The 24,949-nt window shown below is 44.5% G+C and overlaps 1 protein-coding gene across 1 annotated transcript in view; it reads right to left on the bottom strand.

Annotated features, from left to right (window-relative positions):
• Positions 1 to 8,523: 8,523 nt before the first annotated feature.
• Positions 8,524 to 24,949, bottom strand: part of LOC144732787 (uncharacterized) — a 48,771-nt gene continuing 32,345 nt past the window's right edge. Inside the window, exons 29-47 of the mRNA XM_078614769.1 lie at positions 24,516 to 24,569; positions 22,361 to 22,414; positions 21,361 to 21,414; positions 20,946 to 21,053; positions 20,477 to 20,530; positions 19,826 to 19,879; positions 19,249 to 19,410; positions 18,610 to 18,717; positions 17,659 to 17,766; positions 16,719 to 16,772; positions 15,931 to 16,038; positions 15,363 to 15,416; positions 14,067 to 14,174; positions 13,339 to 13,392; positions 13,095 to 13,202; positions 11,918 to 12,179; positions 11,082 to 11,269; positions 10,447 to 10,680; positions 8,524 to 9,767 (exon numbers count right to left, since the gene is read on the bottom strand). Of these exons, the coding sequence (XP_078470895.1) occupies positions 9,621 to 9,767; positions 10,447 to 10,680; positions 11,082 to 11,269; positions 11,918 to 12,179; positions 13,095 to 13,202; positions 13,339 to 13,392; positions 14,067 to 14,174; positions 15,363 to 15,416; positions 15,931 to 16,038; positions 16,719 to 16,772; positions 17,659 to 17,766; positions 18,610 to 18,717; positions 19,249 to 19,410; positions 19,826 to 19,879; positions 20,477 to 20,530; positions 20,946 to 21,053; positions 21,361 to 21,414; positions 22,361 to 22,414; positions 24,516 to 24,569 (2,073 nt within the window). The 3' untranslated portion in view covers positions 8,524 to 9,620. The remainder of the gene's footprint in view (positions 9,768 to 10,446; positions 10,681 to 11,081; positions 11,270 to 11,917; positions 12,180 to 13,094; positions 13,203 to 13,338; positions 13,393 to 14,066; positions 14,175 to 15,362; positions 15,417 to 15,930; positions 16,039 to 16,718; positions 16,773 to 17,658; positions 17,767 to 18,609; positions 18,718 to 19,248; positions 19,411 to 19,825; positions 19,880 to 20,476; positions 20,531 to 20,945; positions 21,054 to 21,360; positions 21,415 to 22,360; positions 22,415 to 24,515; positions 24,570 to 24,949) is intronic.

Consider the following 24,949-nt stretch of genomic DNA (forward strand, 5'->3'; position numbering starts at 1 on the left):
GTTGTCAGACATTTTCGACCAGGGGTCGGCAACCAACATAATAAGAAGAGCCATTTTGATAGAATTCGGTATAAACAAAACCCTCAATATTTCAAGGTTCCACAATGAATGTGAATACGAGACGGTCCTTAACAAATAACGTCACGAATCAATCCGCAGGCTGCCGACCCCTGGTCTAGATCCAGCATAGTAATAATGTGGACTTTGCAACTCTGGCTCAGTGACAATGTCAGTAACATCCAACACTTGTCTGAGCATGGGTAGAGACACTGGACACAATTCGCCAATAATAATGTGTCATCAGTGTTTTATTCTGAGAGATACCAGATGCTGACGTTCAACTGGCACATCACGTCCCTGAACTCACACATGCAGTCTGTCTCGTATTGAGGAAACCTCGCAGCCTCTGAGTAGGCGGCCTGTGAAAAAGCGACTGCAAGTTCAAAAGGTTAAGGAACTGTGAGTAATATTTAACTTGGAGCCAGTAAAAAAAGACGTGTTCTCCTAAAGAATACTATGCCTGCTTTGTTGAAATTGGCCCCCTTTTAAAAACTTTAGTGTAATCGTGATATTTTCCCGTGTGGGCGTTTCTTGCAAAATCATATATACATTTCAGATTCAGCTCATGAAAGTCGTAAATAGTTTTCCACATTTAATATAGTTCTATATAATTACTTAAAAAGGGTCCATATTCCTGACACTGAACAAAAGTGGTATATCATCTCAAAATACTCATCAACATCACCAAATGAATGATAACAGTCTCAACCAGTACAGTGCTCAATAGAGGACATATAATGTTCAATACACATACAGTACATCACGTTACAAATGCAAATCTATGTCCCAGCTAATTCCCCATTCATTTTCTTGTCAAAAGGTTATTAACACAGCCATAATCTCAGATAGCAAATGCGCTTTTTTCGAGACATATAAACAGTTTTCATGGTAAAGTTATACTTTTAATTGTACAATGGCACTTTAAACCAGTGGAATTTTTATACAATTATTTGTGTTTCATTAGATAAAACAAACGATTGGCGAGCCAGAATGCCCCTTTATTATGACATCATCAACTCCCGTTATCATTTTCTGTCCTGTACTTCACTAAAAAAAACCTTTCTTCAACCAACATTTGATCGAGCCATGGTCATTCAATCAGTAAATGAAATAGTGTTGAAATGTAACCTCTATCAGATTGAAAGCATGACGATATGATGATCACTTGAGTTAGGAATGCCACAATACATGTGATTGTTCTGTTACTATAATTGCCCCTGACATCGGCAAATAGACATTGTACCGATGGAAATAAGCATCACCACATATTTGTTTGAGCAGATAACATTTTAAATTTATGCTGATGCAAAAATATCCCAGCAAAGCCTACAGCGTTTGAAACAAAACTGCAGGAGGATGGATTGAACTTTCGCTCTGGAATTGTTTATGACTAAACTAAACTACAAACTTCCATGATACAGATTTTGAGTTATATCGCGTAAATATATAAATGTGTCGTTAATTCTGCCACTACCCGACAGAGCCAACTAGTAAGGGTTGTCACGTAAACAGAACATGCCAATTCGTTACTCGTACAGCACACCGGTGTGTTGGAGAGCCAAGCCACAGCATTTACAATCTGGGTACGACGTTTCGCCAGTAATTACAACTGGCTTCATCAGGCGACAGCCAGATTTGTGGAGAAGTCCACTTGTTTCGTTCCTTAAATAGAGGCGTAGATGTGATGACAATTGGCTGTGTCGGGTTGTGGCTGGTTTAACGACATATTTATATATTTAGGTGATCCTAACCAAAAAACCTGTATTATAGATGATTTTGGTTGTGAAAGCCTACGTGTTAAACTAAACTATAATTTTTATTATTATTTTACCAGGAAAGGTCCACTGAGCTATATAGCTCTTTTTGAGAAGCGACCTGGCCACAAATAATAGCTCAACAAACGTGGCTTATCGTGTGGAAATTCATTACAGCCAAATACTCTAAACGCACGTTTCTCAATGTGTATGGAAAAACCGGAGGACGCAGGGGGAAAATCCACGCAACCACAGGGAGAGAAACATGCAAACTCCAAATAAACAGCAGGCGTCAGGGTCGGAATTGAACCCATGACTTCCTATATACCAGGCGAGGAAGTTAACATCTCTCCACTGCGGCGTACAAATCATTTGCCAGCGTGGTGACAGGCTCCCCCACATTATTATTACCCAGATTTCTAATGCTGATAGCTGACATGACATTGATGTTTAAATTATTTTCTAGAATATTAATGAATAGTCGAAAGTACATGGTGACAATTAATGGTGATATTGACAAACAATGTTACGGTATCATGTAATGGTTCCACAAATACAGCAAAGAGTGTGTAATTATTCTCTTTGGTAAAATTTCTGGGAATGGCCAACCCTTTAGAATTATATAAAGCCCACCAAGTTGCCTGAATTAACATTTTCTAACTTGATTTGAAGCTTGCGTGATTGCAGGATTTACTCTTTGGTTCTCTCTCTGCTTGTGTGTCTGTCTGTGTGTCTCCGTGTCTGTGTTTTGTCCCTCTCTCAAATTTTTAGCACTCTTTGGAAGAACGTAATCAACCAGATAAGGTGCTGACTGCTGTGTTAGCCGACTCTCTGTTTTGTATTGCATTGTATTTCTAAGTTCACTAGGTTTGTTTTATACGTGATGATGATTGCTTGTGTCGCAATCGAAACGTTGTATTCTATTATTTAATTTATTTTCTTTCTACGTGACTTTACCGAAAGAACCAAAGAGTAACCTTTCCTAATAAAGCATTTTCCTTATAAGCTCTGCGAATGAATATACTATTGTGTTTGTACTCGTGTACGAGTGCACGTGTGCATACACTTCTATGTGTGCCTGTGAGTGTCAGCATCAGTGTGGCCCATGATAAATAACTGGAGGACTGTCGATAAATAAAGCTTACAAATACTATTCATGTAGTGTAATGGTTTTCTCACTTGATTTGCAATCTGGAGGTATTCTGAAGCTGTTGGTTCTTGCCCCCCGAAACAATGGGCGTTTTCTGTCCATTGAGTAATCTACATCGGGGCCCACCACAGTCGTGTGTGGTGAGGTAAAATGTGGATACTCCCACCTCTTTCAAGTTACGTGGCAGTGTGGAAGAGCAGGCCAAATACCCTCTTATAGGGGTCCTCTAGAGTTGTCTTCAGTGGAAACCCTCTGCCAGCAATGACGTGAGAAAGCAAGTGCATGCTCCAAATGAGAATCGTAGGATAACAAAAAAAATCCCATACAGATTCTGGTTTCCACCCCACTGATGTGAGTCAAAATGTTGCAAATTATATTCCATTTCTACCCATTGCTTATACAGCTACACTGCGATAAAGCAGAAGGACAAGTAATTGCAACGGTTAGAATGTTGCGTTACAAACCTGCCAACCTGAGTTCGATTCATGGCCATGGTTAATATCAGTGGCAACATGATATCTGAACTGGTTCTGTTTCCCCCCCTCTCCCTTCACCAACTCGCAGTGAGTAGCATGATTAATTATGGTCAAACATCCCCCAAGACGTGGCAAGGCCTTCATCTGGCAGTGGCAAAGAGCTCTACGTGATTATTGCATGATCACATTGCGGATACATCGCCTCCGTCTCCCCCAGATTGCGATGCTGCAGGAGGAGTTTCCCAGACTGAATGAGGGGGCAGCCTGGCACGCCACACATCATGCGCACGCAATAAAGTGTGAGTCTTCATGCACCTGTCATGTTCAACTTTGTCACGTAGAAAGTTGTGTGTGGTGAGCTGGCAATTTCACTGTTGTCCAACGCATGTGAAAATGACTCAGAGGCATTCGTAACTTATTCCGTGAAGCAACACCTTATTTTGCAAGACTGTGTAATTTTGGACAAAGCCTTATCCAGCTTTTTAATCCAGTGGTTATTATTTATTTATCTCCCCTCCCACACAGACCTCTTTCCATCAGCAGGATATATGGGCATGGTCGAAGGTGAATAAAATGAGCTTCACATCCTTGAACCTTGTCGCCTAATATGGCCGGCCCCCTAAGCTCCTCGCATTCCATGTGTGCATGTCTATGCTACATTTCATTATCACGGCAACAGACGCATGATTTAATCCAGCGGAATAGGATTTGTTACGGTCATTGAAAAAGGAATGTTAATGAGGGATTACAAATCAGTGCTTTTGTACAAGGTGAAAAGGTAAATGTGTAGCCCTGTTGCTTGCTGATTTCACTACTGTTGAAAGGGCCTCCATATTATAAGGAGAACTAGAGATGGCTTCTAAAGGTTATGTTAACCTACTCTTCCACGGTGGCACAACATATTAAAAGAGGGTGGAGTACCCATACGTTAACTCAGCATACTTCACCTGCCGATCGACTAACTGTGGTGCGCCTATTTATACTGCTGGGTGGACAAAAGCGGAGGCAATGAAAAAAACTTGTCCATTGATTCAACTGCTTTGCCGGGAGATCGAACCGCCAACCTCTGGAAGTCCAGTGTGTTAACAATTATACCTTCAGCCAATCCTTAAAAACGCAAGCATATTTTTTTCGTCCACACTTTAATAACAGTTTTAAGTTTGGGCTTTTGGCTTTGCGTCAAAATTATTAAGAGATCATTTTAAACTTTGCACATCTTATGCATTTGTTCTCACTGCTGTCCCAGTTTACAGCAGTTCAGTTTCCACGTCCATTTAGTAAGATGTGAAGTGCATTACTAAGGATCTCTGTGTTTTGAACACATTCCTGCGGAGGGAGCTGGTAGGAACGTTGGGTTGCTCGGTCAATGTGTAGTGATTGTGGTATCATTGCTGGGTACATACGCATACGTATGACGTCACTGTGCCAGGAGCGTTACTACCACGTGGGTCAACTCACACACATGACGTCATCCCAGCTGAAGGCAGGAATGACGTCAGGGCTGCTGCTGGACACGTGACCGGATCCCAGTGGGGGCCGGGGGTCCAGGGGGCCCTCGGGGGGGGGGGGCACGTGGACAGCAGGGGGGCTTCGAGAGGGTACTCGAAGGGAGGCGTGGCCGGGGTGGGGCCCGGGCACGCCGAGCCCCATATAAGCGGCCTCCTCAGGAGGTTCGGGGCTGTTCCTGCGAAAAATGAAGACGCCTCGTGAAGATGACCACTGTTTCATTGCTTTTATGGCTTTATTTTGGTGATTTTCGAAAAGTTTTTTGGTTTGGCCATGTTTGTTTGTTGTAGTACAGAGTTAGACTGATGGCCTTAATCTAAGTTGTCTTGTGGTTGTTGTTGTTTGACTTGCATCCCACTGGGATATTTGCACAGGGTTGGTGTACGGTGATTTTTCTGCAATATTTTGCTATCTTTTCTTGGATTTTCTGTTTGCACATAGTCACTTTAGGATGTTTTCTTGTTCATGTTTTTTGTTTGTTGCGGTTGCACCCGATTCAAGAGCCGAATGGTTCACAGGGCTATACCTAATAATTGAACTTTGATGCCAAGAAGAGAAGGCCTACAGTGAGCGGACTGCCAGCAGCCACCTGGCTGGGTCACGCTGGAGTAGCTAAGAGACAAGTGTGTGTTAGCTAGGGTAGGTCGGTGGTCACCACCCTATGTGTAGAGTAAGAGTAACTGTTGAGTAACCGTTGTGTTCATTAATAAAATGGTGTTGCCTCCCAAGAAGTGTGTGCGCCTAAATTGAACCCATTACAAATGGACAGGGTCAACGGTGGCGTGGTGTATTCCGCAAATATGGCTGACTGTGAGGGCGGGCACAAGCCGGCGTGAGTAGGTTAAACGTTGAGTTTTATAGGGGCACCACGGGTTGACCAGCCCCTCCCCACTCAGCCTTACCCCTCCCACCCCCCACCCAGCCCCACCCTCCCCACCCAGCCCCTCCCCACCCTCCCCACCCAGCCCCTCCCCACCCTCCCCTCTCCACCCAGCCCCACCCCTCCCATTTTTGGATGCACGATGGATGGACGGATACAATAATCCCCTGTGGGCTGGTGTAACCAGGAGGTTCGTACCAGTATAATTGGATCCTATAAGGGCCCGTTGTGACCTCATATGCAACAATAGACTATTGTGTCCTCAAGAAGTTAGATAAAAAAAAACGTACATTACACACTATATTGTCGCAATGAATCGGTTCATATTTAGCGTCTTCCAGTTCTTCACTGCACAAAGGTAACAACATCCCAAGGAGGCCCTTGCCTGGTTACATAGAGGGGGCCTACCATACATCCAGGGCATGAGAATGCTGCGCAACTGCTTGTGCTTTAACGTCTCAAACGGTATACTCTCTTAACAGCAAATCGGTCAAATAACGTGTCCAAAATATAATGGCATCTTTTCATGTGGATATAGCATAATCAGAAGAACGAGGTTCAGTTTCCCAGAAATGTGTAGTTTGTCCTTCGATCGTTATGTTTACATCAATGAGTAATTCAAATGAAGAGAGGGACATAAGAGAAAATACATTGGCAGGGCAACCCCAAGGGAAGTTTTCCAATGGTTTATCATGACCAACGTGACGTGCGCACGCATGACTTAAAATATGCTGTGCTGGAGGATGCGGAGGCGGTTTTGATTTGTATGCCTACGCTGGAAGTTGAACACGCAAGGCTGCATTGCTTTCGACACTGCAGAAAGTGCTTGTCTGAAGTTTGGCCAAATAGTTATCCTCTTTGGCATAACTCCAAAAGAGCCAGATATGAAGCATACAGACGTATCACTGGGCCAAGAAGGAAAAAAATAAATACATTAAAGCATTCCCCACCACGGGAAAAAGCTGCAAACAGTCACATTTTCCATAGATGTTTTCTTTAACTTGGCACTAAGTCAGAATAGAGATTCAAAGGAATGTTTTACTAAAATGGGCATTGAGGGGGTGCTCAAAGTGTGGGGGTACTCGCACATCTACTAAGATGTTTGGCCAGCAAGGAAGAGTCCGTTCTAGAGCAGTGGTTCTTAACCTGGGGTGCAAGCACTCCCTCGGGGTGCGAGATGCCCTTTCTGGGGTTGCGACACATGCCAGATCTTTTTAGAAGGTAAATCATGGAAACATAAATTAAGCACGAGCACGTAAGTATAACTACATTGTTTCATCAAACCTATGTACTTATTAACATTATACATTTTTTTAAACGATTGATAACCAAAGGGGTGCAAAGCTGCAGTACAGGTTAAAAACCACTGCCCGAGTCACTCTTTAGAGCTCCCTCTAGTGGAGGCCCTGTTTAAAGTAGTGAACTCTTGAACTATTTTTTTTATTTTACCAGGTAAAGCTATTTTTCAGAAGCGACTTGACCACAAATGATAGCTCAACGAAGTGGCTTGTCATCGTGAAAATTTATAGCAGCAAAATACTCTAAATGCATGTTTATACAGGTAGGAACAACAGTTCCACACTGCCCACCAGGGATTATTTGTCTGTCGTGCATAGCCCCTCCCAAACATGTACGCTCCCGGATTGGTTGAAGTGCGTCACGTGACCGCGAGCTTCTGTCGTGCACGAATGCGCTGTCCAACCAAGTTCCTACCTGCCCACTCCGAAGGAACGTGTTTCTAAATGTGGATTGAAAAAACCGGAGGACCTTGACAGAAATCCACGCAACTACTGGGAGAACATGCGAACTCCAAATATAAAGGTGTCGGGCTCTGGATGGAACTCACGACATCCTGTATACCAGGCGAGGTAGTTAACATTTCGCCGCCATAGCATCTCAGTGGTGTGAGCATCCAACTTGGGGGCTGCACCTTCACCTTATTAACCCACTAGCTTTACTACCCGGCTTAGATTCACGACGCCCGGCCGCCTTTGTCTCCCCAGTGGCCATGTTCACACACCACACCAATTACTCGTTTGAGGCTGAGTCGACCTAGAGGAGGCCCAGGACCGGTTAAAATAATCGTCACCGGTGGTGGCCGTGAGCTGGAATTGAACTCGGGTCGCCAGGTTCGTAGCGCAGCGCGCTAACCACTACACTACAATGCGTTACGCTTCCACATGCGCGGGTCACGTGACAGATTTGACGTCACAGCTCACTTGCCGTGCAAAAAATATATGCATTATTGAGCTCCCCCCCCCCCCCCCACAAAAAAGTGTATTTTTATAATTTTTGCATGGTGTACAGTTTGGAAAGTTCCCACATGGCAAATTTCAAGTTTGTTGCATGTCGAGAAGTACGCTAAACATTTTGAACAGACACACATAATCACAACTTTGCCTTTTATATATGTACTGTATGGAGAAGAATCACCCCCTGATAAAAAAGGGGCAATGCTGCTGTGTGGAGCAGACTGCAGCTCTAACATGTCAGTGGCTGAAACAATGATGGTCTGCGGCTGGCATTTTCCAGAACTTTTATACCGAGGAGCCTGCTCAAAATTCATCTGTGACCATCCTTGAAACTTTCTTCAAAATGTGTCTTGTATGCGAAAACACCTGACCGCCTTTCATACATTGACTGTGCAAGGAAGAAGAAACACAACGTAGCAACATTCCAAACCACAAAACACTGCTCTTTATTTAAGATTTTTATTGACATATCCCAGTTATGGTTAACATTAAACAAAGGTTCAACATTTTTTGCTTTAGGTTCTTACAAATAAAACGCTGGTGGAAAAGTGTGCTATAGAGCCTATGGAGGGGGAGGAATGCGTCAAAAGCTATTTCCTTGGCCCAACTATATAAAATAATCAAGAATCCCTGATGTTCAAATTTCTGTGGAAAACACTTAACAGTTTTATTTTTGTGGTCGTTTTATACGCAAATAGTTTCAAATTATACTTTAGTGTTTGTCCCCATTAGATCCACGGTTGTCCCCTTTTGTGTGTGAGAATAAACTTTTGAAGAATGGTTCCAATGCACCCATCCACAGGCTTCATTTTGGAAAGCAAGGCGAATTTTACAAAATAGCGACAATGAAATAAAAACGCCAACATTGAGCACCTAAACACGATCAAGATTTATAGCACCACTTGGACTCACTGGATCTCAAGCAAATTGAGTAATTGTAGAAACTGAAGCCACACGATGTGATAAGAAGCACTGATGAACTCCTGACATCCAGATCTGAACACTCCTTTTCCAACTTAATGCGTTGCTTCTGACTGAGGTAGCTAAGTCCGCAAACGGAAGCTGGTGATGGTAAGCACTTCCATGCAGCAGGTCAGGCACGGTACTTCCCAGGAGTGGTGAGATGTGGCGGCGTGCACCGGACATGTTGCACGGGACGTTTTGTCACGGCTGTCGTGAGAACAGCGTCAAGACCCCACTCCTCTCGCCACTGGGTATGGAAAACCGTGGACCGAGAGCGAGGGAGGGTTCATGCGATGTGCCCACCCCCCCAGTGCACGTGGCCAAGGCTCAGAGGACGCCGCCTGAGTTTGAAACCTGCCTTCGCTCAAGCTTTGCTGGTGAACAGACCAGGAGGGGGAAACTTGATTGACCACCTACGTTGCTTTACAGAGTCCAAAATTCCAAGCGTGTGGATGGGCCGCTGGGGACCAGAATGAAGGTCGGCAGTTCAGTGCAGCAGTTCTGAAGGTGTCGTGTCTGCAGAGGGGGAATTGGGAGTTGATTTTGGGATTTTACATATTGAAATGTTTTGTGTCCATTTTACAGGAAGCAGACGGGACCGACATCTACGCCAAACTCCTGGTCGGAACCACCGACGTCCATTGGGGCTATGTCCATGAACGGCAGGCGGCTGGTCTTCTGCGTCCTGTACTCGATCACCGTCTTGCCCCACACGCCGGTGTGCGTCTGCGGGTTCACACAACGCAGCCAGCGACAACGTGAATGCACCGCAACACACGAGACCACTACACAAGAGGCATATGTGCAAGCAATGCACGCGCACAAAGACGTGAACATGTGCGCACACATCTACCATTTCCTCCCAATTCTCAAATACAAATATAAATATGGACACAACTGCAGTGATATACTATTCGACAGCATATTGTTTCATGTGATACGTATAAATAAATGTTTACAACACATGATATAGAACCAGCCTCAAAAAGGCTATGTGTATAGGATAGCAGTCTTATTCTAAATTAAAAAAAATGTTATGAGGTAAGGCCCACTGAGCTGTACAGCTCTTTTTCAGAAGCGACCTGGCCATAAATGATAGCCCAGTGAAGTAGATTATCATATGGAAATGTATATCAGCCAAATACTCCAAACGCATGTTTCTAAATGTGGCGGGAAAAACCGGAGGACCCGGAGAAAATCCACGGGACCACGGGGAGAACATGCAAACTGCAAATATACAGGCGTCAGGGTCGCGATGAAACCCACGACCTCCAATATACCAGTCAAGGTGGTTAACATCTCGCCACCGTGAGCACCTCGCTGCCTCTGCAGGAGGTTGGCTCGCACACGTAGTATCACGCGCGGACCGCCGAGTGGGGGCGACGAGTGTGTGCGCGTGACTCACAGTGCACCCATCCTCCAGCACAGAGTAAGTGAACCGAGAGTTGCCCTCGGCACGGATCTCCACGTCGCTGGAGCCCTGCAGCATCAGGGCCTTCTTGAGGTTGCCGGCACGGCTGTCCAGGTAGGCCACGCTGTTCTTGCAGTGGTAGGTGATCTTCTGGGATGCGTCGGTGGACAGCAGGCGCAGGAAGGTCAGCTGCACCTCCATGTTCGGGCTGCCATCACCGTACGTGAACTGCAGGGGCACAGCGGTGTCACAGTGACGGTGTGGCGATATTAATGATGAGAGGAAAACAGATATAACTTTTGGTGTATATTAGTCAGCATGTGGCAGTGTCGCAAATAGATGGCTATTTGATATGCTGCCATCTACTGACGAACACAGAGCCCAGCAGCTAGGCATTCTCACACACATGACAAACTGAGTGTGACCTACCAAGCCGCCTCTGAATGTTTTACATTTGGTCGCAGCATGGTACTGCTTTAGGCACCGATAACGCGGCTACAAATTTGACGTCGGGTAATTTCATAACGCGGGTAATCCGATGTGGGTAATTTGCTAAAAACAACAATGATAATAGTGAGGTAAGCGCAGTGAACAAGCCAAGCCCCCTTATTGTTGCCGCCTGCTCTCACCTGGGATCCGGGGCTCATGGTCTCTCCGAGCCACACGTGCTTCTTGTCGGCTGCCTGGCTGCGCCACCAGTTCTTGCGTGGCAGGCTGGGCATGCCCGGGTTCACGCAGCTCTCGCCTGTCTCCATGTTGCACCACACCTTGATGGCGTCGGCACGGCAGCCCTCGTTGGGGTCAATCCAGTACTCGCCTGTGTGTGGAGGACAGCACCTCTGTTTAGGGCTCTCTGGCCTCACTCTGCCCCTGGGGGACACTCGCAGTGCTTGTATCAGAGCACCGGACCGATTAGCACGGTTGGCTACGTGCGGTGTGTAAAGGAGCTCAACATACATACATATACATATGGCAACATTACATACAACATTTCATACGTATGTATACATGTGGCAACACTACATACACGTATGTATGTATGTATACATACGTATGTAGTGTTGCCGAATCCAGCTCTGAAGGTGAGTATGAATACAATGGATGACTGAATATATTTGCTAACCATCTGATGTTCCGTGAGAACATTCTATTAACTTCAATCGATCTAGCACTGTGGTGTCATCTTCTGGGGCCATTTCCTGGCATGGCAGGAAGCTTTTCAGGCTAAATTACTTTTAGAAGAACTTTCTATCTCATGGGGTGCTTTAAATAGCATTAGTTATACATAACTGGATATTAAATAATGTGTAAATAACTTCCAGCCCACATCAGGCAACTGGTGGACAAACACAACATCTGTGTGTGTGGTTGTGCTTCATCTTCCTACCTATGTAGATAACAGTCGAAATATCCCACGTAAAAATTAAAACCTTAATGAAAAACAAGAACGAGAAGAAAGTTTTACCACTCTTGTACTCAGGATGGCAGAGCATGAGATCCCGGCAGGATCGGGCTGGGTGCTTGCGGCTCCCATCCGGGGAGGTGATACTCTCCACTTGGGCGTTCAGTGCCTTGATGGAGGCGTCCAGCACCAGGCCGTATGGCAGCATGTCAGTAGACTGGTCACCCATCTTACGGCGTGCCATCAACCCAGCGTATGCGCCCATGTCGTAGCCAGCGCCGGAGCTGCCGGGAGGGCCGGGTGGTCCAGGAGATCCGGGAGGGCCCTGCGGCGGTGAGCCACGCGAGACAGGTTAGAGCGCAAAATCCGTCAGGCACCACCAGGCACCCCGTCTGACTCAGTCGGGAAAGAGCATCACTTCCACCAGTGAGGCTGGTCAGCTACTGCTGGCCCCACCATGTTTCGGTACGCTGCTGGTTGGTGCAATTAAATTAATCCCACCAACGATAACGATGTACTTCATTGACTCATACAAGACTTGATGTGCCTCAAGACGAATTTTTTAGAAGAGTCCTGGATTGGAATGTTTCATCAATTCCGGGAATGTTTGACATTTTGGGAAGACACTGGAGTACTCAAGGAGCACCCACATATATTAGGTGATAACACTTCGAGTTTTATAAATATATTTTCAAGAATCCATTTCTATGTTGCCATCGAAGCAGTCTACCAACACCTGGTATTCCTTGGTGGTCAACCATCTCTTTATCAATTAGGCTTAGGCCTGCTGAGCTTCCAATTACTGTATTAACAAGATCAAGCACATTAAGGGTGATTTGGGCAAATGTAGTTGATCTGTTGCTGCTTTTAATATAATTAAATGTGAATAATTGTTTTAATCCTATAGGGAAATATAGATTGTACTCCAAAAGGGTAGGTGGATATGGTTTACTATGCCCACACAGCTAATGAATAGGCTCATTGTAAACACTCTTATGCCTGAGAGCAAAGCTATGAAACTTGTGTTTGAGGTCCTCTTACCAAAAAATTATTCCGTGGGAACTTGCTCAGTTATAAATAAAGGTCATTGTTTAGCATCTCTGTTCTTGTAGTTTTGCCTCGCAACTTATACCATTACTGTCCAGTTCATATGCACCAAGCAAGGGGAAGATGATTAACATATCAAAGCAATAAAGAGGGGATAAAAAATGTATCAGCAAGGCCTATGGGTAAGGCTTACGGGAGGACCGGTCTCTCCATTGCGGCCTCGAGGTCCAGCAGGGCCGGCAGGGCCAGGAACGCCACTGACGCCATCCTTACCGCTGGGGCCAGTTGGGCCAGGGAGACCCTGTACACACGCAGAGGCATGGCCACACGCAGCAACGAGACAATGGAATGACGCATTAAAGCCTGTCGAGCAACACAGCTCTTGTTCTCGGTGAGTGACACGCAAGTGAAAAATGGAGGGTGTGGGTGTCACGTACCCTGGAACCAGCGGAGCCGAACACTCCAGCAATGCCCCTGTCACCTGGAGCACCCTTTGAGAAGAAAACACATGGAGATTGTCGTCTTAATTTAGACCGTTAACACAACACCACGCATACATTTCTAAAGTAATTTGATTGCATTCGTGGTAAAGTGCAGAATCTGATTTAAGGCATTCGTGACACCACCAACAATTTTTAAGTGGCATGGCCACCATATTTGTACAGTATGATCGTAATATGTTCTGCACCTATAGAGCTACAATATAGATGAGGGGCAGTGTAGCAGAGGGCTTAACTCACAATAGTAAGGATGCAAGCTCATATTATGGTTGATGAACCCGAACATTTGTCTGTGGATTACCACTTTGTGCGGATTCAACAGTGATTCCCACCATAGAAAAGTTAACATTTTCACAACGAGTTGAGGACTGCAAATTAAGATAATAACTGGCATGTGCTTGTTTGAACGGGGGATAAGCGTTTACTTAACTTGACGTTGAATACAAAACCATTATGCATTTTGTAAACGACCATGTTTTTTTCGGCAAATAAATATGGTGACACATCTGTGCATAGTTATTAACGTGACAGACACTCCATTGCCATGTAGATACAACTACAATATAATATTAATTCTCCCAAACTATTACTACTCCCAGTGCACCCTCCGTGATGTTCAACCGTTCGCCTACTCAGCCAGGTTGGCCCTGGAGTTGGGTGCTCACCGGGGGTCCAGGGAGACCAGGCAGACCCGAGAAGCCACGGTGGCCCTTCATTCCTGATTCTCCAGCGGAACCGGCATCACCCTTGTCACCACGAGGACCTGCAGGACCCTGTAGGTACACGAAAATTACATGTAGTCAATACGAGGTGCTCACTGAGCAGAGAATTTACCAGTAAATGTGAGATAACGTATGGGTGTTATGTAATGCTCCATGCACATTTGACACCCAATCTTCATATGTTTTGCCTCTAGGGATTTGAATTAGTAGTTCAGAATTGGTATACATGATATTAACTGTTTTCCATAAATAGAGTTTTTTTGGGTTAGATCGCGTAATATATAAACGTGTCGTTAAAACCCGCCACCACCCGACACAGCCAACTAGTTTGTAAATGTTGTGGCTTGGCTCTCCAACACACCGGTGTGCTGTACTAGTGACGAATTGGCATGTTCTGTTTACGTGACAACCCTTACTAACCCAAAAAAACTCTATTATAGTTGATATTGGTCGCGAAAGCCTACGTGTTAAACTGATTAACTGTTTTGTTTTTCCTTTCATTAGTTTCGTCTTCTCTTTGGAAATATTTAAGTGTAACTGGTATCTGACTGCAATAAATAATGGATGTTTTAGAGGCTGACCAGGCATGTCAGCAAGCTGGATTTAGGTAAAGTTTTGCCGACTATTGACGACATACTATAAATCAGATCTTACAAAAGACAAATTACTTAACAATGTCCTGATGCCTGGCTTTTAAAGCCTATGAAAGGTATTATATTTATTAAATCAGATACGGTTATCCAAGCTCTCAAAATTAATGTACATGACTGGTAATGCAATGGCAAAACATTTAGAAAATGCACCCAAGAGGATGATCACCAAGACGTTGGAGCAATTAGTCGAGTTAATATTGTGACATCGCAGAACTGTGAGATGTTAATGGCACGGAGAGGCCTCCATCAAGCAATGGATAAGCAATGGCTGGTGATGACGAAAGTGATACCCATTGAATTGAAATTGGTTTAGTTGCCCACATTCTGCGCCATTTGTGTGTTTCCTTGGCGTACGTGTGTATAGTTGCATGTTTAAGACAATGCGTACGCACGAGTGCATGTGTGCATGCTACATATGTGTGCGTGTGTACGTGTTCATATGCATGGTTGTGTATTTGTGTGTATATCTGCACGTTTGTCGGTGTAATATGTTTATTGCATTGTTGCTTCAGATTGCTTGTAAAAAGGACACGCTTCGGGTGAGAGTCATATTGTCCAAAAACCATGTTGTGGGCAGGAGACTTACCGCAGGACCACGGGCACCAGTGGTACCGGAAGCACCAGAAGGACCAGCAGGACCCTGATGAGAAATGGAATCAAGATAAGACAGCCTCAGACGTATTGTTAACACAGGTCCAATATGCTTTATTTAGATGCTGTTATCAACGGTTTATTTTTTATTTTTTAACAACTGCAGTATTGTGTGAAAACTCATTAAGCCATGTTAGTAGATTGGCAGCTCACTTGTAGCTGGGAAGAGTGTGGGTACTGCCACCTATTTCAATGCATATGGCTGACATGGAAGAGCAGGCCAAATACCTGCTGGAGGGGCTCTCAAGAGCTCCCTTTGGCAAAGGCCATTCCGTCAGCAGGGGAAGGTGCTTGAAGGGCTGCACCTTTATCTTACTGAAGAGGTCCTAACAATTGCAGTATTATACAAGAACTCAGTACGTCCTGCTGTGGAGCATTATAGGTAATAAGTCTGTGGTTTACTTCTTTACAACCTGTCGACATTATCTACGACATGCACGTTTTAACCGAGGGACAATCGAACATGCGAAGAGAATCGTGTTCACGTGAGAAGGGAAACTCACAGCCTCTCCCTTGTGTCCATTATTTCCAGCAGGGCCAGGGGCTCCGGGAGGACCAGCTGGGCCGGGGGATCCGGGGAGACCAGAATTTCCGGCTGGACCACGGTCTCCCTAAGCGTGCGACAAGCAGGGCACCCGCACCTCCCATTAGCAACCGTTGGCTAAGTACGGTGAGGAAAAATGTTAAACATACATGCATACATACAGGGCACAATGAACCTCATAGGCGTGCTGACGCAATAGGGAAGCTGGAGAAGACAGTTAAAACAATGTCTTGACAATTCATCGACAAACCATCGATGCAGAAAACATGTTTAGAAAAGAGCTGGAAAGTGTTGTGGTCAGAGTACACGATTCACAATTTACAGTGGATTCTTCTGTGATCAATAAAATATGTACCACTGTATGGAACTATAACAGTTGTTTTCTTATTGATTGCTGCCATAGGAATATGCAACATCCGCCATTGGTTGATTCAGGGCCACCAACGTGCCAATGACCAAGTGTTGTCAGTGCGTTTTTTTAGAAAGTCATTCAGTTGCCGATAGTGTTAGATAGCTATGAAAATATATTTAACAAGTTTCGTCAATTTTTGTTTAATTAAAATGGAAAATGTAATTCAAATTAATATCTCTTGTTATTCCACGATATCATTCACGGTTACTAGATATGTCTCCGTGCAACAGATGTTAAGCTGTTACTTGGTGATCCAATTGATGACATTGGCCAACACTTGATGAGCAACATAAAGCAATGGGCGATGTATAAGCGGGACAGTCCTGTCTCCTCACCTTGTTGCCCTGAGCTCCATCGCGGCCAGGCAAACCATCGCTTCCTGGGTTTCCCTGCAAACAAATCAAACGGCGAGTGTTACAAATGACTCGTCATGCATTTAGAGTATTCGCCGCTGTACATTTCCACGTGATAAGCCACTTCACTGAGCTTTCATTCGTCGCTTCTGAAAAATAGCTATAGAGCTCAGTGGGGCTTACCTGGTAAAATACAATTTTTTTTCTAAAGTTTAGATTACTATTCAAGCCTTTCTCAAGTCCTCCACCATTAACAACTGCCAGTGGACCAGAAGCAGATTTCGAAACTTCCCAAGTGTTGCCGGGAAGTGGGGGGCAGTCCTCAACTGTCAATATTTTAAAATATGGCCCTCCAATAATAATAATTATGAAAATCAATATATTATCTCTGTTAAATATATTCCGCATATCAAAAGGAGGGCCATCTCCCCGATCCCCATTTGACCTCCTGGCATCTAAGACTGACTCCACTGGACTGCTCTTCAAGTCAGTATCTACATATGCCACTGAAATGGCTTCCCTAACATATTTGACTTCAGTTCATCATATCTCAAGGGTCACTGAAATAAGTAACACTTTGTAACAATTCAACATTTGTGGTTTTATGGCTATAGTTCCCACCATAGAAATGTGGATTTTGCTTCATCAGTTCAACACCACCATTTAAAATTAGTGCCACACAATGCTCTTGTGAGGGTAGTAAAATGTCTTTTGACTACGCAAAGTGCTGCCTACGCAAAATGCTGCCCAAAACCAATATTTCAAAACAATGTTTGTTGTTGAAATTAGAAGTCAGTCCAACTTGGCTGAGCTTCCTTTGTTTTCATAGAATGTATTAGGAACAGATGCAACTCCAAAGCCCACATCAATCGAAACAAAACAACAGCAAGAGCCTGGGTGAGAGTGAGTGCAGTTGGCGTACATCGCGGCCGCTCTCTCCAGATGGGCCAGAGATGCCGGGTGGACCTGCAGGCCCAGATGCTCCTCTCTCTCCAGCGGGACCCGCTGGGCCCTGCCTTCCGGGCTCACCCTACAGCACACAATCATCTCCATTATATGGCCGTGCGACGCACATTCAGAGCACAATCTATCACTCTTTGCCAAGTCCTTATAGTGTTGAAGTATTACTAAATGTGTACAGCGCTTTTCCTGCTAGATGAGGGCCTCCCCACGCTGTGCAGGTCTACAATTGATGTTTTAAAAACATATTGTGTTGTCGAGGGGGTTATGGGTAAACAAATGAATGAATTTAAATAATTGGATTGGTCGAAAGTAGCCCAGCTTTTGCTGTTTTAAATTAATACTGCTAATTAACATTGGTCTGGAATGCCTAAAGGCGGATGGATTGAAACATTTTATTATTCATATGGAATGGAAGTCTATTAATATTGTCAAGCAATCATATAAAATGGCAGTCATCATTCTATCAAGAGACTGGCCTCTACCATGGTAAACTGTTCAATGAAGGACACCACCTTATGGTGTGAGCAAGGAGAAACTTCACTCGACTTTAACAACTTGATCAACTTTGTCAGACACTTTGGTCTTAAGTGAAATACGATGTGTGAAGTAGAAAACGACCTTTGTGCACCCCTATCCACACAGGACAGCCACAGTGAGTGGCATGCTCTGATAGACAATGTTCAAACCACCCCGGGCATGTGTACGCACATTTGTCAATGCAAAGTTGAGTGCATTTTCCCGGGTGAAGTGTGAGCATCTCACGAGGACACTGAAGATGAAGGACGTCGACGCCCTTGCACTCCAAGAAACCCAACGTTTCCAGCGAGGAACAAGCGTGCCATTGCCATGAACACCGCTTCAAGCCGCTAAAATAAGTGACGAGCGGGGCAATGGGTGACGTTTTACTCACCGCAGGTCCTGGAAGTCCAGAGAATCCACGCTCTCCACGCTGGCCAGGCATACCAACCAAACCACGGCTGCCAGCCAAACCAGATGATCCAGGAGGTCCTTGGGGTCCCTGTGCATGTACAGAGGAAATACGTTATCCCTCGTCAAAACACCGCTTTATGCAATACCTAATGATTATTATACGTACTTATTTATTTACCCAGGAGAGCTGCACTTAGTCGTCAGACTCTTTTACTGGAGGGTCCTGCATTGGGTTTTTATTTTAAGATGTCTTCAGCCGATTAATGAGTTGTTTATACAGGTGGGAGGAAACCAGAGCACTTGGAGAAAGACCACATGCACCAGTGGGGAACATATGGATGCAAAGAGATAGTGATGGGTCCGTAAACTACAAAGCAAAAATTAACAAATGGGAAATCGTGAAGAGAAACTGTTTGAATAGTGTTGTATCACACGTCTTCTTTTTTCCTCTCCAAAGTGCTCTTTGGGCTACCGTCGCTTTGTCATTCGGCACGAGGTCCGACATTTACTCTCCTTGTGCTGGGAGACCCTTCAGAAACTGGGCTACACAGCTCAACCGCGATAACCTTCGCAGGCGCAACGCCTCGTTTTTATTGTGAAGCGTATGCGCTTCACTCACGGCAGGGCCATCGCTGCCAGATGATCCCTTCTCGCCAGGAGGCCCGGCAGGTCCTGCAGCTCCAACCTCTCCACTCTTGCCGGGGGGACCGGTCTCTCCGCGCATTCCCCTGCCGCCGTCCTTTCCATCGGGACCGGCTGGGCCGGGAGCACCGGGGCCACCCTGGACGCGGCAAACACCGTTCACCGTTAAGAGTGGCACCGACAAGACAGCCACGCAGATTGTGCCATGAGTGGGGGGATGGTGAGTTGCCGACCTGGACGAATTGTGTTAGGTCGGTGGAGAGCTGAGATTGATCAACGTTGGTGCTGCTGATGATGATGATGATGAAAACGATTGAAAGCAATTAATTGTATTATATGATGTGTTACACATATAGTACATATGCTATTTTTTCTGATTCATATTGGTTGTAACTGATTTAAACAAGCTTTCACCGAAATTTCTTCCTTAATTTTTTTCGGAGCAATTACTGATATTGTGTGGTGATTTAACATCAAATGAGCTGCCCAAGCCTCTGTGCTGCAATAAAAATGGAGGCTGATGCTGAAAGTGACACTGTTGCAGTGCAACTCACAGCAGAGCCTGGAGGTCCCACTCTTCCTGCAGCACCTGGGAATCCAGTAGCTCCCTTTACGCACACACAGACAGAGACACACATGCGCCACATACATGTGAACGTTAGTGTGACCTATGACGAGCACAATTATATTCTTGGAAACAGAAGTGAAATGTCAATGAGCATTGGGACATTTGTATGCAAAATTGCAAATTTTATTCCGCAGGCACATATTTGGTGAAAATATAATTCTCCTCACAATATTTACTGGAAAAACAATGTTGCCGAATTAGTAATGTTCATGTAATATGTAGGATTTGGGTTTAATGGTGGCCTAATCCGAAAAATTAGCTCTCAAGAAAACAACGTCTTGTGATGGCAATAACATAACACAGTTATAATACCTTTCTTGGTAATAACATCATGGCCCCCTCAGAAGCTTCCACATTTTATACTGCTAAACTGGCCACAGCACAGGCTCATGTTTAAGATGCTAGACGCTCTCACAGGTCCTCGAGTCCTCCACTAGTTTGTAGAGACCAGCTCTGTCACACCTGGCTGCATCAGATTGAGATGGATTTGAGCCTTTCTTCTGTGGAGGCATGGACTGTTGAGAGTAACCGGAGCAGTGGTAGTAGTCGGTGGATGATAGTTGGTGGATGTACTCACCGGAGGACCAGCTGGGCCACGGTCTCCCTTAGCACCAGTAGCTCCAGGTGGACCCTAGGGTAGGATCGGATGACCATGGTCATGTGCAGAAAGGCAATTGAGAAAATGATACGTACATCAATGGTGGACATTGCCTGTCTATTCCACAAACATTTGCGTGTTTGTAATGGACATTGCCTGCATGTACGAGAAACTGGCAAATGCAATGATTGAAGTTGCCCTTTCGTTTTAAATTTACCTATCTACATTTTTACTTGAGGGTTTCATTCAATGATACATTTAGATAATGCAAAGCAATTAAAGTCAAAGGATACTTTTTCAAGATAAGTTGCTCAATACTGGTATTTAAAAAGAATAATAATAGCACAATTGCTATGGATTTCCCTTGACAAGATCTTCCATGAAGCGATACCTATCACACCCAATGTGAATGTAAAAATAAGAATGAATAAAATATTAATTAACTCACGACAGGGCCAGAAGGACCACTGTTTCCTGGGGGTCCGGCCTGGCCTGGCTCTCCACGGGCTCCCGTCTCTCCAGCCTCACCTCGTGCCCCGGGCATACCATCGGCGCCCTGTGTGCACACGCGTATAATCATCGTGACACATTCCGCACGTGCGACAATATGCGGCATTTGGATATGAACGTATGACGAGTATGACTTTCAGTGTGGTGGAGTGAAAATGAATGCAACAATGCACCTCTTTATTGCATTATAGCCATGAAGGTAGGACTGAAGACTCGTGTTCGAGAAGGTAAATATTGGTGGGAATACATGCCAAAATCCCTTGATATGAAACCTTACTTTGGCCATGTCTATAAGTGCTTCATGGTAATTATGATCTTGAGGCATTCATGGTATGATCATCTGTGGCACTTACAGGAGCCCCTGGGAATCCAGCTGATCCAGGAGGACCTGGCTCGCCACGCTCACCCTGTCATGGGAGGAGGTACACAAACGTTAATGAACCATCAGTGCAGCGGTTGGGTAATATGTCAGAGTGGTGCTATCAGTGTTGTTGAAATGCGAAATATAAACAGAAACAGATGAGATCGTAGATACATGTGTGCTCCAGCACTTGCACTCATACACAATAGCACAAACGTCCCATTACAGCCCACATGGACTTTTGTAGATCGTGAATCATATAATTGGCATGTGCCTAATAAGGCACATGAGCAAGTGGTGGGGCCATTACTATATTAAGTCACCATTCCACCAACAGCAGATGTTGACAGATTTAAAGTGATAATATTAGACAGCTTGAGAAATGTAACCCCTGTCCAGTTTTACTCAACACGGTGTATGAAATGATGTCTCAATGTGTAAACCTGATGCTGGACAGGTTATGGGGTAAACAATGCGAGGCCGGTCACAGGTCAGCGAGCACCTGTCCATCGTCCAGAGGAGGATGTACCACGTGCATAAATTATGTATGCTGATTTATTGTGACTAATCCAACTAATAATAGGTATCTATTGTAATTTATATGACTACATTAACCCCTGGTCTTCGCACCTGATCGGCTCACAGTGACGACATCACATTTACCCCTTCTATTTAAGACAGAAACAGGAGGAATTCTTCAAGATTCTGGATGTCACCTGATGAAGATGGCTGTAATTAGCGGCGAAATGCCGTATTCGAATTGAAATTGTCGTGGGTTTACTATCCAATACACCGGTGTGCTGAACTCGTAACTAATTGCCATGTTTTGTTTACGTGACAAACCTTGCTAATTGGCTGTGTCGGGTGGTGGCGGGTTTAACGACACATTTATATTTACGCCATCTAACCCCCCAACAAAACCTCTCTATTATTGGATCAAAGGAGGATGTGTGCACAAACACAGAAGTGGACGTGCGACTGCTGATACTTACGGGAGCTCCACGACCACCAGCGGGGCCAGCAGGGCCAGGAGGACCTCCCTCACCCTGCAGTCGCAACGACACGACACCACCATAAACATCACGTGCACCGGCACGGACACAATGCACAACAAACATGTGGCTCGCATTGCAAAGGCGACAGCTCCTTTGCCAAACCACATCGGCTGCATGAGGGCCTTCCCCCCACACTGTGCGTCTCGGAAGGGTTTTATTGCGCACCACACTTCACTACGCTGGTCAGTGTGGCTGAGCGAACTCGGTGAGCATATACGTTGAGGCATAATACATTACAACATATTGAGTTTGTAGCACTGTGTCTTGCTGACAACGTAGTCCCACAAAACAGCCTACAACATCTGTTTTAGGCATAGTGGTCACCCATCCAAGCACTATGCAGGCTCAATACTGCTTAGCTTCCAGATATCTGACAAGATTGGGCGTATTCCAGGTGATGTGGTGGCCTGCAGTTGTCTTGATAAGAATGCATCTACGCGAAATATAACAGGACAGCACCATATGGCTCACTCTGTGCATGTTAGTGAATGCAATAATTGTATTACAGGCAACACGTGTATTGAACAATACACTGCATTTAAAAATACACTTGGAAAATAATACGATGTGAGTAACGTTAAACGCTCCTCGTGGGTGCCATTGCAGGCAAGTGCAATGTTTTCAAGAACACCTGTAAATGAACGTAATTCAAAGGGCTGTCGTGTTTCATTGGGATATCTCCCTCCAGTGGTCACACACGTGCACTACACCACCTACACTACCCGGAAAAATCCGTCATGAGAGTGAGATCACGCGTTTGCTCATCTTTCGTCTGAGCAGTGCAGACATCAGATATGTGCCTTATATTATAGAACCCTTAAAGCGGAACAAGTTAAGCTTCAATTATACCTATGGGGCCGTCCATAAATGACGTCACGCGATTTTGGCCGATTTTTTACCCCCCCCCCCCTCGTCACACGGCGTCATAAAAAGTCAGACCCCCCTAAAATATGACGTCACAAAGCTCTGCCCCCCCCCTATAACCATATTTCCATTTTGAAAATAAAACATGCATCAAATCACTATAAACTATTGTCATTTAATGTGGCGCTGCACTCTGATGTTGTAGGAGAAAACATGTATTAAAAAGGAGGCTTTGGAAAGCTGAAATTTAGCATAAAATTCACCTAAAAATATTCAACGTCTAATTAAAACTGCAGATGTTCCGAATATTATATTGAAATTATCTTATAATTATCAAATATTAAAAGTAATTATAACTAAAAAATACTTGAAACTTTGTAGTAGAACGAAGCAAAATGGAGAGTACAATTATAACACTCACATATTCATTCCACAGAATGAAAAACCCTGGTAGAATCATTAGAATCAACATTTTAACAACAATCATCAAAAAAAATGTATGCTTCTCCATTCTCCCATGGAGAAGCAAAATGCTCCTTCATGGAATAAATAAAAGGTGACCTTAGTAAATTTAAATAATCAAATAGTTAATGAAAATTCATCAAAAGTAGTGTTGTTATAACAATTCTTATTTAATTTATATTTATTTAAAGTTGCGCATTTTGATGTGACGTCACATTTCTCAAACCCCCCTCCCCCCTCGTCACACATCGTCACAAATGTCTGACCCCCCTCCTCCCCCAAAGGTGCGTGACGTTATTTATGGACGGCCCCTATGTAGTCTGTAACTTTAAAGGTCACATCGGCATGTGTATATTAAGTAAGGAAATTGCAGAGCTATTCCAAAGGCGAATCTAGGCTCAAACGTGTTGCGATTTAGATACATTCAATTACATTGAAACCCTTTGTAAAATGTAATAGGCATCACTAATCATAGGTATAAAATAGGCTGTTTTCATGGATTTTTAATTAGGGTTATACGTATGTATCTTGAACTTCTTTCACACCATACATAGCCAACCATGTTAATCGGAGGTGCGGGAAAAGGACAATAAAATCAACTGTGAGTTAGTTTGGAAAAAGAAAAGAAACATGAGCAGGATTTCACAGGGATAAACATGCAGTGCTCATGATTTTAAATCGCTACCCACTATGTGTCGGGTTTATCGGCATCACACTGGCGTGGTAAGACACTGAGGTGGTGCTGGGCGCAAAGGTGACAACTCACCCTCTCTCCGTTGGATCCGGTGGGCCCAGCAGGGCCGACTGGACCGCTCAATCCCTGGTGGACACACGCGAATATACATTAAAGCAGGACAGATAGACACAATTAATCGTGGTTCAAATTTGTTGTGTTTTATTGACTCATGCGTTGTTCTGTTCTTAATCGATGATTGGATAACATGAAACACCAATATTCATTTTTCACTTTTCTTGTTTTGGTGTTAGGAGCCAGAGATTAATTTTACTACCATTTAACAACGATTGTGTATTTCAGACTTATTTCTAGATGTGGCGAGATGAAGACAAACTGTCAGAATTTCCAAGTGAAGAGATTGCATGTTTTGTTCTCCGTGGTCAGAATAGGTCTCAAGATTGCGCTTCTACAAGCCATGAAATGCTACTCCCTCCAGTGGTCACACACTTGGGGTTTCATTGTCA

This window comes from Lampetra planeri, chromosome 1, assembly GCF_965212315.1.
Source record: "Lampetra planeri chromosome 1, kcLamPlan1.2.h2, whole genome shotgun sequence".
NCBI lineage: Eukaryota > Metazoa > Chordata > Hyperoartia > Petromyzontiformes > Petromyzontidae > Lampetra > Lampetra planeri.